Genomic DNA, 14,900 nt, shown 5'->3' with positions numbered 1-14,900 from the left:
AGCAGCTCTGTGTGCTGGAAGACAAAGCAGGCCCCTGCCTGGTAGATTAATAAGGTGCACCTTGTTACTGACTTACTTTAAGAGAGGTCTCTCCTAGCCAATGCATACAGGTTCTAACTAAAGACACTAGAGAGGTAACTACCACTATTTGTTGTGCGCACTGTCATATTGAAGTTATATGTTTTGCTTAGCTACTGTATACTTATTTCTTACCGTCTCTCCCGTTCCCATTCCCTTCCCCTCCTTTCTTTATTAAACTGTTATATATTGTTATTCCGTGGCTCCGTGCAGTTACTGCGTATATCATCACCTGCTCCCCATTACATTTCTGGCGTAGTCGGCAGGATACGCAGTCTGTATTGAGGCATGGAAGGACAGGGGAATGCTGTAGATGGGAATGCACTAGTGCAACCAGAAGGGGATGCACCAAGGCAACCAGATGGGGGAATACCAGTGAGACCTTTATCCCTGGGTGCAATGTTGACCCATATACCAAAATTTAAAGGAGATAATATACCGCTGCATGACTGGGCACAGCGTATGAAAGGCATGTTAAGGGTGGCAGGAGTAACTACAGAAAATCAAGGTGAAATATTGCTGATGGCCCTAGAGGGGCATGCTCAAGATACTGTATTGCTGCGTCCTGAGAGTGAAAGGAGGACACTGGAGCAGGTGGTGAAGATTCTTGAGAGAGTGTATGGTGGGAGACCTGAAACAGGTGATTTGCAGGCACAATTGTTTCATAGATTACAATGTGAGGAGGAAGGGTTGCCACAGTATGCCAATGCACTTCAGAGAATTATGAGGCGAATTCTTGCCGCAGAGCCAGAACTAGCACAAACTCCCGGATATGCTGATCGCACCCTGCGAGATCAATTTCTTAGAGGACTATACAATCCACTGATTAAAAGTGCCCTCCGGGAACGAATCAGAGTAGAGAAAAAACTGACTTTCCAAGAGATATTAGAAGAGGCAGTCTCACGCACGCAGGCTGAAGACCATGACCCACCGAATAAATGGAGTGAGGTCCGGACGCATAGGGTAGTCCCGAGTGAGGAGCCCAGAGAGCCAAGTCGGCTGGAAAAACAAGTAGATCTTCTGCAAGAGACTGTATTAGCCCTTCAAGAGCAGCTGAAGCTTATGCAATTACAAGCCAGAACGCCAATGACTGAAGTGGTAGCAACAAGACCAGCGGCCGCGCAGCCAAACACTCGCATAGCATCAGAGCAAGAAAAGAGAGACCGGTTTGATCAAAGGCGACAGAGACTCGCTAGAGAATATCAGTGTTGGGACTGTAGAAGGTGGGGCCACATGGCAAGTCGCTGCCCTGAGAAGAGGGGACCCCAGGGGACTCCGACGTTAAACTAGAACCTCCCTCCATAGTTGGGCGTATGGCGGGAGGACAAACGGACAGTATGGGAGATAAATGCCCTGAAGATATAGTTGCAAACACTCCAACGATTACGGCTGAATTTGAAGGGAAGAAAGTGAGATGCCTGCTAGATACGGGGTCTCAGGTGACCACGATGCCAGAACAATTCTTCTATCAACACTTTGGACGGACCATGTCCATTGACAAGAGAGCCCATATCAAGCTGATGGCCGCTAACAATCTACCTATTCCAGTAGTGGGAGTCGTGTGGATGGCGGTGCGTGCTTGTGGCCAAGACTTAGGCCAGAAGGGGATTATATTAACGGAAGGACAGTACAACAGGGTGGTGCCAGCCATCATGGGCATGAATATTTTGAAGGAGCTGGATCAGCTGCTTTTCAACAAAGAAGGACCTGATTACTGGAAGCAGACCGCTAATGACAGACCCACGCAGAAAGTTTTCCAGCACCTTATCCGCACCAGCGGTTTGAGGAGGAATGGCGGGAATCGATATCCAGTAGGAAAGATCCGCGTACCAAGGCGGACCAAGATAACTTTACCACCAAATCGAGAGACTGTCCTCACGTTACCTGTTGGGGCGCACCGGAAGCTAGATGGTATAGAAGTTTTGGTGGAGCCCATATTCCTCGAAGAGGATAGAGTTGATCCATTGGTGGCATGAACTTTAGCCAGGGTGAGAGATGGAAGAGTCCCTTTGCGGTGTGTGAATACAAGTGATCAAGCCCTCACGTTCACACCGGGTGTCGTCTTGGGACATGTTTATTTGGCGCCTGAAGAAGTAGCAAGTACTGAGACAATTGAGCTGAAACCAATAGAGGGAGAAGCCTGGGCCTTGTCCGTATCCTTTGAAGAAAGAGAGGATCCCACTGAACAGTGGAACAGCCGCATTATCCTAGGACAGATGGGAGCAGACCTCACACCCTTTACTCCTGTAGAGGCCAAAACTATAGAAAATTTTATCTGGGAAAATCAGGCCACGTTCTCTCGACACGAGGAGGACTTCGGTTGTACCGACAAAATTCAACATGAGATACCCACTGGGGAGGCTCCCCCCAGCAGAGAGAGATATCGACAGATACCCCCAAAGTACTATAAAGAAGTAAAGGAATTGCTTGCGCAGATGCTGAAGAGCGGGGTGATATGAGAAAGTCAGAGCCCTTGGGCTGCCCCGATTGTGCTGGTTAAGAAAAAGGATGGGTCCACTCGGTTTTGTGTTGATTACCGCAAACTGAACAGTTGTACAATCCGAGATTCTTATCCACTGCCCCGTATAGAGGAGTCATTGACCGCCTTGGGAAAAGCCCGTTACTTCTCCTCTCTGGACTTGGCCAGTGGGTATTGGCAGGTCCCTGTGGCAGAGAAAGACAAAGCCAAGACTGCATTCATTGTGCCCATGGGGCTCTTTGAATTCAACCGAATGCCGTTTGGACTGAGTAATGCCCCGGGAACCTTTCAGCGCCTTATGGAAAGCTGTCTAGGAGACATGAACTTTGAAGCTACCCTGATATACCTGGATGATATCGTGGTATATTCTGCAAGCTTTACACAACATCTAGACCAGTTAGGCCAAGTGTTCCGACGCCTGCGGGGACATGGGCTTAAACTCAAGCCTAAGAAGTGTCGAATCTTTCAGAGAGAAATCGAATATCTGGGGCACAAAGTGTCCGAAGCTGGAATACAACCTTCAGATGACAAAGTGAGAGCAGTGCAACAGTGGCCCACACCGACCACATTGAGGGAAGTTCGTGCATTCCTTGGGCTAGCGGGTCATTACCGCTGCTTTATCAAGCACTTTGCGAAGTTGGCAGAACCCTTGCACGAATTACTCAGAGGGACTGCAAGAGGGCCAAAAACACAAAGGATCAACTGGGGACCTCGACAAGCGGAAGCTATGGACAAAATAAAAGAAGCCTTGACCAGCGCCCCTATCCTCGCATATGCAGACTACAATCTTCCCTTCCGGTTATATACCGACGCAAGCCTTTACGGACTAGGCGCAGTACTGTCACAAGTACAAGAGGGCGTTGAACGTGTAATTGCTTACGGCAGCCGTACGTTACGAGAAACAGAACGTAATCCTGTGAATTACAGCTCTTTTCGCTTGGAACTGCTGGCGTTAGTGTGGGCAATCACTGAAAGGTTTGCCGAGTACCTCGCTGGAGCCCGGATTGAAGTATACACGGACAACAACCCCCTGGCACACATCACCACTGCCAAGTTGGGAGCCATGGAGCAAAGGTGGATAGCACGTTTATCCAAGTATGACTACCATGTACAGTACCGCTCAAAACATGAGAACCAAAATGCTGATGCGCTCTCTCGAGTCACCTCAGAAGTTCCTGTGGGAGAAATAGATGAACAATTGGAAGAAGATGAAATTCCAGATTTCCGCAAGTTCACCTCAAAGGTTGTAGAGGCTCGGATTTTGGAAATAACAACAGGAACATCTTCACGGCTACTGGGCCAATCCAGGGAAGAATGGATCAAAGTGCAGTCTTCTGACCCAGAGTTAGTCAGGGTGAGGGAATGGGTGACTCAACAGAGGAAACCAAGCAAGAAGGTACGGGAAGAATTATCACACGAGACCCTCCAGATTTTGAGCCAGTGGGAGAAGTTGTCTATGCAAGAGGGGCTGCTGTATCGCAGAGTGTACTTGGCGGCTGAGCTAGAGGAGCGATGGCAGGTGGTGATACCGCAGAAAATGGCATTACCCCTGGCTCAGGAAGCTCATGAGAAGGGGGCCCACTTTGGACCGGATAAGACGTACCAATGGCTGCAAAGGATAGTATACTGTCCCCAACTTCTCCGGACAGTAGAAAAAGCCTGCAAGTTGTGCCGTGCCTGTGAGCTAAGCAAGTCCCTGACACAGAGAGCGCCAACGCAAACCATTGTTACCAAGGAGCCATTGGAAGTGCTTATGATTGACTATCTGAAGATTGGACATTCACATCGGGGCTATCAGTACTGTCTTGTGATGACGGATCATTTCACCAAGTTTGCAGTGGTGACGCCCACCAAAGATCAAACGGCTGCATCAGCTGCGCAAGCCATCAGTGAAAACTTTATCCAAGTGTATGGCTGTCCCAAACGAATACACTCTGATCAAGGGGCCTGCTTTCAGGGCAGTGTCATGAGGGAGCTGCAGAGAATCTATGGCATGCAAAGGTCAAAAACCACTCCGTACCATCCCCAAGGAAACGGAGCCTGTGAGAGGTTCAATCGGACTCTATTACAGATGCTACGCACATTAGAAGATGATCGCAAGAGCCACTGGCCCAATTATGTAGCAGAATTGGTGTGGACTTACAATAATCGTGTTCACTCTACCACCGGCTATGCCCCATATGTTTTGTTGTTTGGAAGAACTGGGAGGGGCATCGAGGAATTGAACCTGACTCCCCCTGGGGATAGTGAAAGTCAGAGTGTGGGCTCCTGGATAGACTGCCATCGCAGACGACTGGAGACTGTACATCGCATTGTCACCAAGCGACTACAGGAAAAGAAACACCCGCCACAAAAACCTGCACAAGAGGTTCCGTTCCAACCGGGTGACAAGGTTCTAGTCGCTGAGAAGCGTCCACAACATAAATTGAGTGAGCGCTGGGAAGTAGAGCCCTACATTGTAGTCAGAAGAACCTTCCCCCATGGACCAGTTTATGAAGTGAAAAATGAGCGAGGGGACCGTACTCGCATTCTCCACCGAAATATGCTAAGGCCCTGTTATTCTGAGACAAGACCGACTGAAAGCGAAGCTGAGAGCACGCCTGCATCTGTATGTGTCCCCACTGAGGGGGGCTTTGAAGACGAAGACGAAGAATGGTGGCAGCCTCCAACCAACCCAGTCGACTGGGAAGCATCACCTGACAGAGATCCAGAAGATGTAAACCTTGAAGACAGCCTCCTTCCTCCATCTAATCCAGATGCAGGTGCCACCCCTGCAGAAGATGATCTGACCTTTGCCAGAGCCAGCAATGAGAATGCTGTGACCCCTGATATGGCTCAGACCACGAGAGAAGTGGCCATGGCTCCACGTAGAACTGAGAGGGCCAATGCTGGTATTCCCCCTGAAAGGTATTTGGCAGATGAGTTTGTGTATACTGTTAATAGGGTTGATTATAAAGTATTGACCCCCAAACCCAGGTTGGGAGGCCGAGCAGAAGGTGCTTTCGCATGACCCTATGTAAGGCGTCCAAGGAAAGTATCGACCGGGACGGCCGATGTCAAAGAGGGGGGGCATGTAAGGGGCTTATGGAATAACTGTGTCATTTGTCTGATCTTCTGCTGCCATCTACTGCTGAAAGACTAAATTGCAGGGCAAATCTATTCACAAAAGAACCCCCCCTACAGCTCAGAGAAAGATGGTATGTTCCAGAGAGGAAAAGAGTGTGCATACAGGAAGCTGCAGGCAGAAGGGGGACACATGTCGTGCTAAGAGGACATGCTGCAGGCTGTTTTGCCCATTAAGGACTTTCCTTTGCTGAACAAGGACCCTGAGAGACTTCACTATTCCTGCCTTGTGTCAGCTTGTAAACAGAGGTATGTTGGAGTGTGAGTAGAGTGAGGGGCCATACAGCTCGGTCAAGCATTAAGCAGGCCCCTGCCTGGAAGATTAATAAGGTGCACCTTGTTACTGACTTACTTTAAGAGAGGCCTCTCCTAGTCAATGCATGCAGGTTCTAACTAAAGACACTAGAGGGGTAACTACCACTATTTGTTGTGCGCACTGTCATATTGAAGTTATATGTTTTGCTTAGCTACTGTATACTTATTTCTTACCTTCTCTCCCGTTCCCATTCCCTTCCCCTCCTTTCTTTATTAAACTGTTATATATTGTTATTCTGTGGCTCTGTGCAGTTACTGCGTATATCATCACCTGCTCCCCATTACATATTGAGATAGTCAGGACCTATAAGTATCTGGGTGTGCTCCTCAACAATAAACTAGACTGGGCTGATCACCTGGAGGCGCTGCACAGAAAGGGCCACAGCAGACTCTACCTGCTCAGGAGGCTGAGGGGCTGCGGGGTCCAGGGGACACTTCTTAGGGCCTTTTCCATCTTCTTCAGTGTGGTCTGCTGGGGGCGCTGTATACCAGCCAGGGACAGGAATAGACTTGTTAGGCAGGTTAGAAGGGCCGGCTCTGTCCTGGGGAGCCCCCTGGGCCCAGTACAGGTGGGGGGTGACAGAAGGATACTGTCTGTGGTGACCTCCATGCGGGAGAACAAATCCCACCCCATGTATGAGACTGTGATAGCACCAGGTAGTCCTGTCAGTGACCGACTGCTGCACCCCAAGTGTGAGAAGGAGCTATCAGAGATCCCCCCCGCGGTCAGGCTGTATAATCTACATCAGGCCGAGCGCAGATACTCCGCACACAGAGCTACATGCTCCGGAGTCTTGTTTCTTTTCTTCCTTTGCTGCTCTGACTCCCAGTATCTTTCGCCTATCTACTATTCTGAGTTTAGGTCTCCTTCTGTCATATATTACTGTATTATCTGCTGCTGTAACACGCTGAGTATCCCCATGGTGGGACTATGAAAGGATTATCTTATCTTATATTATTCTATATGTCACCTATACTCTATGTGTCACATGTATTCTATATCTCCCCCTGTATTCTACATATCACTTATATACTATATGTCCCCTGTATAGTATGTGTCACCATTATTCTATATGTCCCCTGTATAGTATATGTCTCCTGTATTCTATATGTCCCCTTTATAGTATATGTCACCATTATTCTATATGTCCCCTGTATAGTATATGTCCCCTATATTCTATATGTCTCCTGTATTCTATATGTCCCCTATATTCTATATGTCTCCTGTATTCTATATGTCCCCTATATTCTATATGTCTCCTGTATGGTATATGTCACCATTATTCTATATGTCCCCTGTATAGTATATGTCACCATTATTCTATATGTCCCCTGTATAGTATATGTCCCCTTTATAGTATATGTCACCATTATTCTATATGTCCCCTGTATAGTATATGTCTCCTATATTCTATATGTCTTCTGTATTCTATATGTCCCCTGTATAGTATATGTCTCCTATATTCTATATGTCCCCTGTATAGTATATGTCTCCTATATTCTATATGTCCCCTGTATAGTATATGTCTCCCATATTCTATATGTCCCATGTCCCCTGTATAGTATATGTCTCCTGTATTCTATATGTCCCCTGTATGGTATATGTCACCATTATTCTATATGTCCCCTGTATAGTATATGTCACCATTATTCTATATGTCTCCTGTATTCTATATGTCCCCTGTATAGTATATGTCTCCTATATTCTATATGTCCCCTGTATAGTATGTCTCCTATATTCTATATGTCCCCTGTATAGTATATGTCTCTTGTATTCTACATGTCCTCTGTATAGTATATGTCTCCTATATTCTATATGTCCCCTGTATAGTATATGTCTCCTGTATTCTATATGTCCCCTGTATAGTATATGTCACCATTATTCTACATGTCCTCTGTATAGTATATGTCTCCTATATTCTATATGTCCCCTGTATAGTATATGTCTCCTGTATTCTATATGTCCCCTGTATAGTATATGTCTCCTGTATTCTACATGTCCTCTGTATAGTATATGTCTCCTATATTCTATATGTCCCCTGTATAGTATATGTCTCCTGTATTCTATATGTCCCCTGTATAGTATATGTCTCCTGTATTCTACATGTCCTCTGTATAGTATATGTCTCCTATATTCTATATGTCCCCTGTATAGTATATGTCTCCTGTATTCTATATGTCCCCTGTATAGTATATGTCACCATTATTCTATATGTCCCCTGTATAGTATATGTCACCATTATTCTATATGTCTCCTATATTCTATATGTCCCCTGTATAGTATATGTCCCCTATATTCTATATGTCCCCTATATTCTATATGTCTCCTGTATTCTATATGTCCCCTGTATTCTATATGCCCCCTGTATAGTATATGTCTCCTGTATAGTATATGTCACCATTATTCTATATGTCCCCTTGCACTGACAGCCTTTACACTCTTTGCACCGCTCACGGGCTCACGGCCACCTGCACCCCCGGCCCATCCTAATCCTCCAGCCCAGGGGTTCTGTTCTCCTCTCCTTCTCCCGCTACCATTTCTCTGTATGTCCCATTATTTTGTTTATTTACTTGTATCATCATCTGATCTTTTTGCCCCTCCCCCTTGACTTTGGGGGCACTTTTTTTTTGACTGTGTTGGCCAGAAATGCGTTGTGTGTGTATGGAATACAAGTCAATTCCCTGGACCGGCACTGTTGACCTTGTTTTTTTCTTCCTGGAGAAATTCTCCTTATATTCGGACTGTGAAGCCGTGAGATCCGCTCGTCCCGAGGAGGTGTCGGGCTGTGTACATGTATCGTAGTAGTGAGAATCTCTCCGCGCGGTCACTTTACACTATTATAGCGGATGTCAGGAAAGGGTTAAGTACTCTGGGATATGGCGACGTCTTCCAGAAATGATCTGTGAGAGTCCCGAGGATGCTCGGATGGCGTTATATATGGAGTGGACCCTGTAATAGGTCATAGGTCACATAAGCACCTCCCATTGTGTATGATGGGTAGCGTGTTGTTTGGGTTATGTCATTGATGTCATCATGTGATAACATTCAGACCGTCTCATTGGTGGGTCAAATCTAGATAAACTCCTTATCCTAAAGTGCCCCGCTCCTGAAGAAGGAGTACACGAAACGTGCGTAGAGCCGGTGCACGGGGGCCCTCCAGTGCGGGACAGGTAGGTTAGTCCTCCGGCGCTGGTCTTATCGGTAGTCTCATATCCCTTTAACCCCAGGTAAGATGTGCGCATGTAATTGGGAGCCTTGTCTGTGATCTTGGTATAGCAGTGCCGGATAGGAGACAATTCCAGAGCATGGTCCTACATCATGTCCTACACGCCAGGAATTTACGATGATTATTGTGTGAAATTTAAATTAAAAAAATCAATTTGTTGTAATTTTTCTAGGCTGTTCCTCTCCCAATTCTCTGGTGACATCTGTTGGATTCCTTTGGCTTTTGGAGTAGATTCCACCATTGTATACAGGGATTTTCAGTCCATAAATATAATTTCTTGTCCCCAGCTGTTGCCCATGACTTGTAGGCCCAATTACTATTATTACGGTTTCAATAATTATATTTGTCCATTTCAGTCCTGTATCTGACTCACACGGGTCACTATGTATAGATTTGTATAATATGGCACAAATGTCGTGCCCATCGCGGTCCCATTGGTCTGAGAGTAATAATATGGTGTCTACATGAAGGGCTGCGGTGTACCCTGTATGAGGGGGTTCTCCACCAGGAACTAGGGAACTCTATGATAGGATATATTAGTATGGGGGCTGTAACATCTAGAGAGTCACTAATGTAATGAACCTTACATTGTAGGTCCCCCGCATTTACATATTAAACATATGGGTCACGTGTATCAGCAAAAGACAAAAAGGATAAAAGACTGTAAGAGCCTCAGCCCACCATAAAAGGTCCAAACCATGGTCGCCTTTAATGAATGAAGTGATGGAAGGTATGAAGTCGCTCCCGCCGCTCTCCTGTGGGATCGGACCAGTTGGGTTCACCATTACTCTATACATATCAACCTTCCTTGACCGCCCATCACCCTCCCACCAGATGTCCTTTCTTGGACAATACCTGCAACATACCAGGAACCCCAATAAGACCTGTTGTACCGAGATGTCCTGACCCAGACGTCACCATCACAATATGACCCTTGTCATGGTTGCTCAGATCCTTACGCTTGCTCATTTTTCCTGCTTTGCTGCCTGAGGTAGCCCAGCATATCCCCATATATATTTCCCCCTACACCCAACAGCAGCACAACTGGGGTATTCCTGCCCCTATGAGCTGTTAGGACAGGTGGAATATTTAATTACCTAACAGCAATTAACCCCTATAAGAGGTCGGAAGACCAACTCCCCCTTGTGTTTTTTTCTGTCCTGTGGGACAGGACAGGTGGACAGGGGAGAGGTGCTCCGGCCTCCTATAGGGGGTCCCCTCTCCCCCCTAATTGTACCTTGCTGCGCGGTTCCTGAGGAGGTCTCCCTCGCTGCTTTGGTCCGGGTCTCCCTGGCTGAAGCTGTGCCTGCAGCATCCCGGACGTCTGGTCTATTGCTGAGCCGGCGGGTAGGAACTTCTGTCCTCCGGCGGGGTCTGGGAACCAGTTTGTGGTTCCCAGGTTCCGCCCCAGCCGGGGACTGCTTCCGGGGAAACCGCGCATGCGCAGTCCGCGCGACCCGTTCTAGGGGCCGCGGCTGCAAGCAGCTTACAACAAGTAGGACTTAGTGAGAGCTTTACAGATTTATCTAGAGCGCACTGCGTCCTTTCGGAAATCGGAGAATTTGCTGATCAACGTGTTTGGCCACACTAAAGGTACCAAAGCATCCAAACCAACTCTGTCAAGATGGATTAGAGAAGCCATTATCTGCTCCCTACGTGCTCAGGATCTCCCAGTGCCAGACCTTATCCGTGCCCATGCCACCCGAGCAGTAGCAACATCTTGGGCCGAGAGACGTTCTCTTTCCTTGGAGCAGATATGTGCAGCGGCTTCTTGGAGTTCTCAGCTAACTTTCGCCAAACATTATAGACTTGAGTGGCGAACGATGGAGTACACAGCATTTGGACACTCGGTATTGGCATCAGTCTGCCAGGATCACCCGCCCTAGGGTAAAGCGATACTTGCTAAATCCCCAGTTGTGCTGCTGTTGGGCGTAGGGGGAATGAAAGATTATGAAAGATAATCTGTTTTCCCTTAGCCCAAACAGCAGCACAAGGCTCCCCCCCCCCCCCCTCCCTATGCTGTATTTGTACTATTTTTTGTACTATGTCATATTACTTCTGTAAAATATATGTCAAAACTTTTACTTGTTACTAACACAAGGGGGAGTTGGTCTTCTGGCCTCTTATAGGGGTCAAAGCTGTTAGGTAATTAAATATTCCACCTGTCCTAACAGCTCATTAGGGGCAGGAATACCCAGCTGTGCTGCTGTTTGGGCTAAGGGAAAACAGATTATCATTCATAATCTTTCGATATCTACTTGTCCCCGTTATTCCCACAGCGTGTCTACTGGATTTGTGACCCGTGTGCTGTCCCTGGAAGGTTTTACAAACCCCCATTACTCATTGTCCTAGGCCCTGTCACAGTAGTCTTCTGGTCCTCTGAGGTGGTGCAGTCCTCCATCTTCATGATGTCTTTGGCCCACCATGAGGACTGCAGATGGCACTGGAGGACGGCTGGCTGTAATGGCAGGGCCTAGGACAGCAGGGAAGTTTTTAGGCCTTTTCTTTGTGTGTTTCGGTCTGAAGCCGCGACCCCGGAGAATAATAAAGGATTTGACAGGGCACATGAGATACGGACGCAATAAATTCAGAGATTGTTTCATAAGTATTTGTGAGCTTCGTCTTGGTCTGAACCAAAAGCGCTTTATTACACCCAAGAATCTCTACAGATCTGAGTCTAATAATGGGGGGCCCCAGGGGGGGGGCAGGAACCGAATAGACCCTGACACTCACCTCTCCAGGGCTCCCTCACAGCATCTGGGGTTCACTCCTGATGTCAACGTCCCAGGTCACCGCCAAGGCCTGTGATTGGTTCTCAGCAATTATTTGGGCTAGGTAGACATGATTTTGATGTGATCCCCTAATCACAGACCTTATAGGAGACCTGGGGATCACTGACCTCACTCCGGAGTCTGGAACTGATGATTGGATGCAGCGAGGTCTCCCGGGAGAGGTGAGTATGAGCGGGGGAGGAGTCATCCACTTATTATAATGACTCATGAATGTCGGTTTTGACTTAGCTCAATTTTTTGGGAAAATTTGGGTAAAACCTGACTTGTTACAAAGTGTTTTTCTCTTCTCTTGTTCTAAATGAATTTTTTGCCCAAATCAAGAGAATTTCTCCAACACCGATCTGACAAGACGAGTAACGGGATCTTTATTTGTGTGTCATACAAGGTTACAGGACTGAGGACTTCAGGATGGTGAGGACGGAGCCCAGTGCCAGGAGGATGGCGGCATAGCTGGACCTGATGATGGCGCCACCACTGTAGTTACACAGATTGGAGGAACAGCAGGTGACGGTGGCGGTGACTCCGGCGATGGTCAGGGTGGTGGGCGCGCAGGATGTTTCACACCTCTTAAGGATGCTGGTAGATGAGACGCCTGCTACAGAGGAGACAAGTGAAACGTAAGGAACGGAGCAGTCATGTGACTATTCATCACTGACACTAGTAGGGGTGGGGTTGTGACAACCTGTCAGTCACTGTAGTCAGATCCCACCTGTAAGAGAATGAACATCCAACCAAAACACTGAACTCACCAAATGAGCCGGATCCCACCGAGGTCAGACAATACGTTTCATTGCTGGAACAGTTTGTAACAGTCAAACAGGCGGAGTTAGAAGATGCTAAGTCACATGTGTAACACTGCAGAGAGTAAGCTGCGGAGACAAGAGGAGAGGTTATATGTGTATCTAATCCTGTCCTGTGTGATACTGTATACTGAGCTGTGTATCTAATCCTGTCCCGTGTGATACTGTATACTGAGCTGTGTATCTAATCCTATCCTGTGTGATACTGTATACTGAGCTGTGTATCTAATCCTATCCTGTGTGATACTGTATACTGAGCTGTGTATCTAATCCTGTCCCGTGTGATACTGTATACTGAGCTGTGTATCTAATCCTATCCTGTGTGATACTGTATACTGAGCTGTGTATCTAATCCTATCCCGTGTGATACTGTATACTGAGCTGTGTATCTAATCCTATCCTGTGTGATACTGTATACTGAGCTGTGTATCTAATTCTATCCTGTGTGATACTGTATACTGAGCTGTGTATCTAATCCTCTCCTGTGTGATACTGTATACTGAGGTGTGTATCTAATCCTATCCCGTGTGATACTGTATACTGAGCTGTATCTAATCCTATCCTGTGTGATACTGTATACTGAGCTGTGTATCTAATCCTATCCTGTGTGATACTGTATACTGAGCTGTGTATCTAATCCTATCCTGTGTGATACTGTATACTGAGCTGTGTATCTAATCCTATCCTGCGTGATACTGTATACTGAGCTGTGTATCCAATCCTATCCTGTGTGATACTGTATACTGTGCTGTGTATCTAATCCTATTCTGTGTGATACTGTATACTGAGCTGTGTATCTAATCCTATCCTGTGTGATACTGTATACTGAGCTGTGTATCTAATCCTATCCTGTGTGACACTGTATACTGAGCTGTGTATCTAATCCTATCCTGTGTGATACTGTATACTGTGCTGTGTATCTAATCCTATTCTGTGTGATGCTCTTTAGTGTATCTAATCCTATCCTGTGTGATACTGTATACTGAGCTGTATCTAATCCTATCCTGTGTGATACTGTATACTGAGCTGTATCTAATCCTATCCTGTGTGATGCTCTCTAGTGTATCTAAGCCTATGTTGCCCATATATTGCCCCTGTCGGGCAGGTGTAGGCTCTTACCTGTGGCTGCACAGAAGGCGATGACCAGGAGGAGACTTGTTTGGGCCGCCATGGTGTGCGCTGTGATGGGGAGACTCGTCCTCTCTCTATGTACAGGTATATACAGGGCTCAGTCCTCGCTCTCTCTATATCGGTATATATATTGGTGTGATTGGGGCGGCTTATCTCTTGCCCTCTCTATATATATACAGGTGTGTGCTTTAGGAGGTCCGTCCTTCCCCTTTGTGTAGATTATATATACAGTTATATCATATGTTTGTATATGAGAAGATGCTTCTAGGAAAAGTGATGTGTAACATGAGTGGGTCCGTAACAGAATAGACAGAAGGACAATAGCACTGCCATATATTTGGGAGAGGTGTTTCTGCTGCCCTGAGCTGTTTCGTGCTGTGCCCCAGTCACTATGTGATATAGAGTCCCTTTGGTTTCACCATGGTGTCACCATCCACTCTCCAAATTTGGATCCTCCTACCGAACATGATGTGCTCACTTTAGTTTTTATTTTTTTTAGTTCACCTCTTTGGGGTTGGATGGGGTTGAGGTTTGGGCTCTCCATAGATAGTCAATTCCTTTAAACTGGACCTCTTTCACTGGAGCAAGTCCTGCAGGAACAAAATAGAAGCCCCAACCTGTCCCCACAAAGATGGAGCAACAATGTCACCGATGTCCTGGTGTGCCAAAGATGAAGATTTACCTTCTCTAGAACAGGCGAAGGCCGACCCCGAAATAAACACTTGTCCTCTCCATATATCTCTGACCTCACCCTCACCTGTCCTCTCCATATATCTCTGACCTCACCCTCACCTGTCCCCTCCATATATCTCTGACCTCATCCTCACCTGTCCTCTCCATATATCTCTGACCTCACCCTCACCTGTCCTCTCCATATATCTCTGACCTCATCCACACCTGTCCCCTCCATATATCTCTGACCTCACCCTCACCTGTCCTCTCCATATATCTCTGA

The 14,900-nt window shown here is 46.9% G+C and overlaps 1 protein-coding gene across 1 annotated transcript; it reads right to left on the bottom strand.

Moving 5' to 3' along the window:
* Nucleotides 1–12,400: 12,400 nt before the first annotated feature.
* On the bottom strand, nt 12,401–13,985 carry LOC142201225 (lymphocyte antigen 6E-like). The gene is made up of 3 exons (XM_075272048.1): nt 13,934–13,985; nt 12,764–12,883; nt 12,401–12,609 (listed from the first exon to the last, which is right to left on the bottom strand). The coding sequence occupies exons 1-3, from the start codon at nt 13,983–13,985 to the stop codon at nt 12,401–12,403; spliced, it is 381 nt and encodes a 126-aa protein (XP_075128149.1).
* Between the last annotated feature and the right edge of the window lie 915 nt (nt 13,986–14,900).

This window comes from Leptodactylus fuscus, chromosome 4 (assembly GCF_031893055.1).
Source record: "Leptodactylus fuscus isolate aLepFus1 chromosome 4, aLepFus1.hap2, whole genome shotgun sequence".
In the NCBI taxonomy this organism is placed as follows: Eukaryota; Metazoa; Chordata; class Amphibia; order Anura; family Leptodactylidae; genus Leptodactylus; species Leptodactylus fuscus.
Note: the sequence above shows the minus strand (reverse complement) of the source record. Positions and strands in the feature narration are given on the sequence as shown.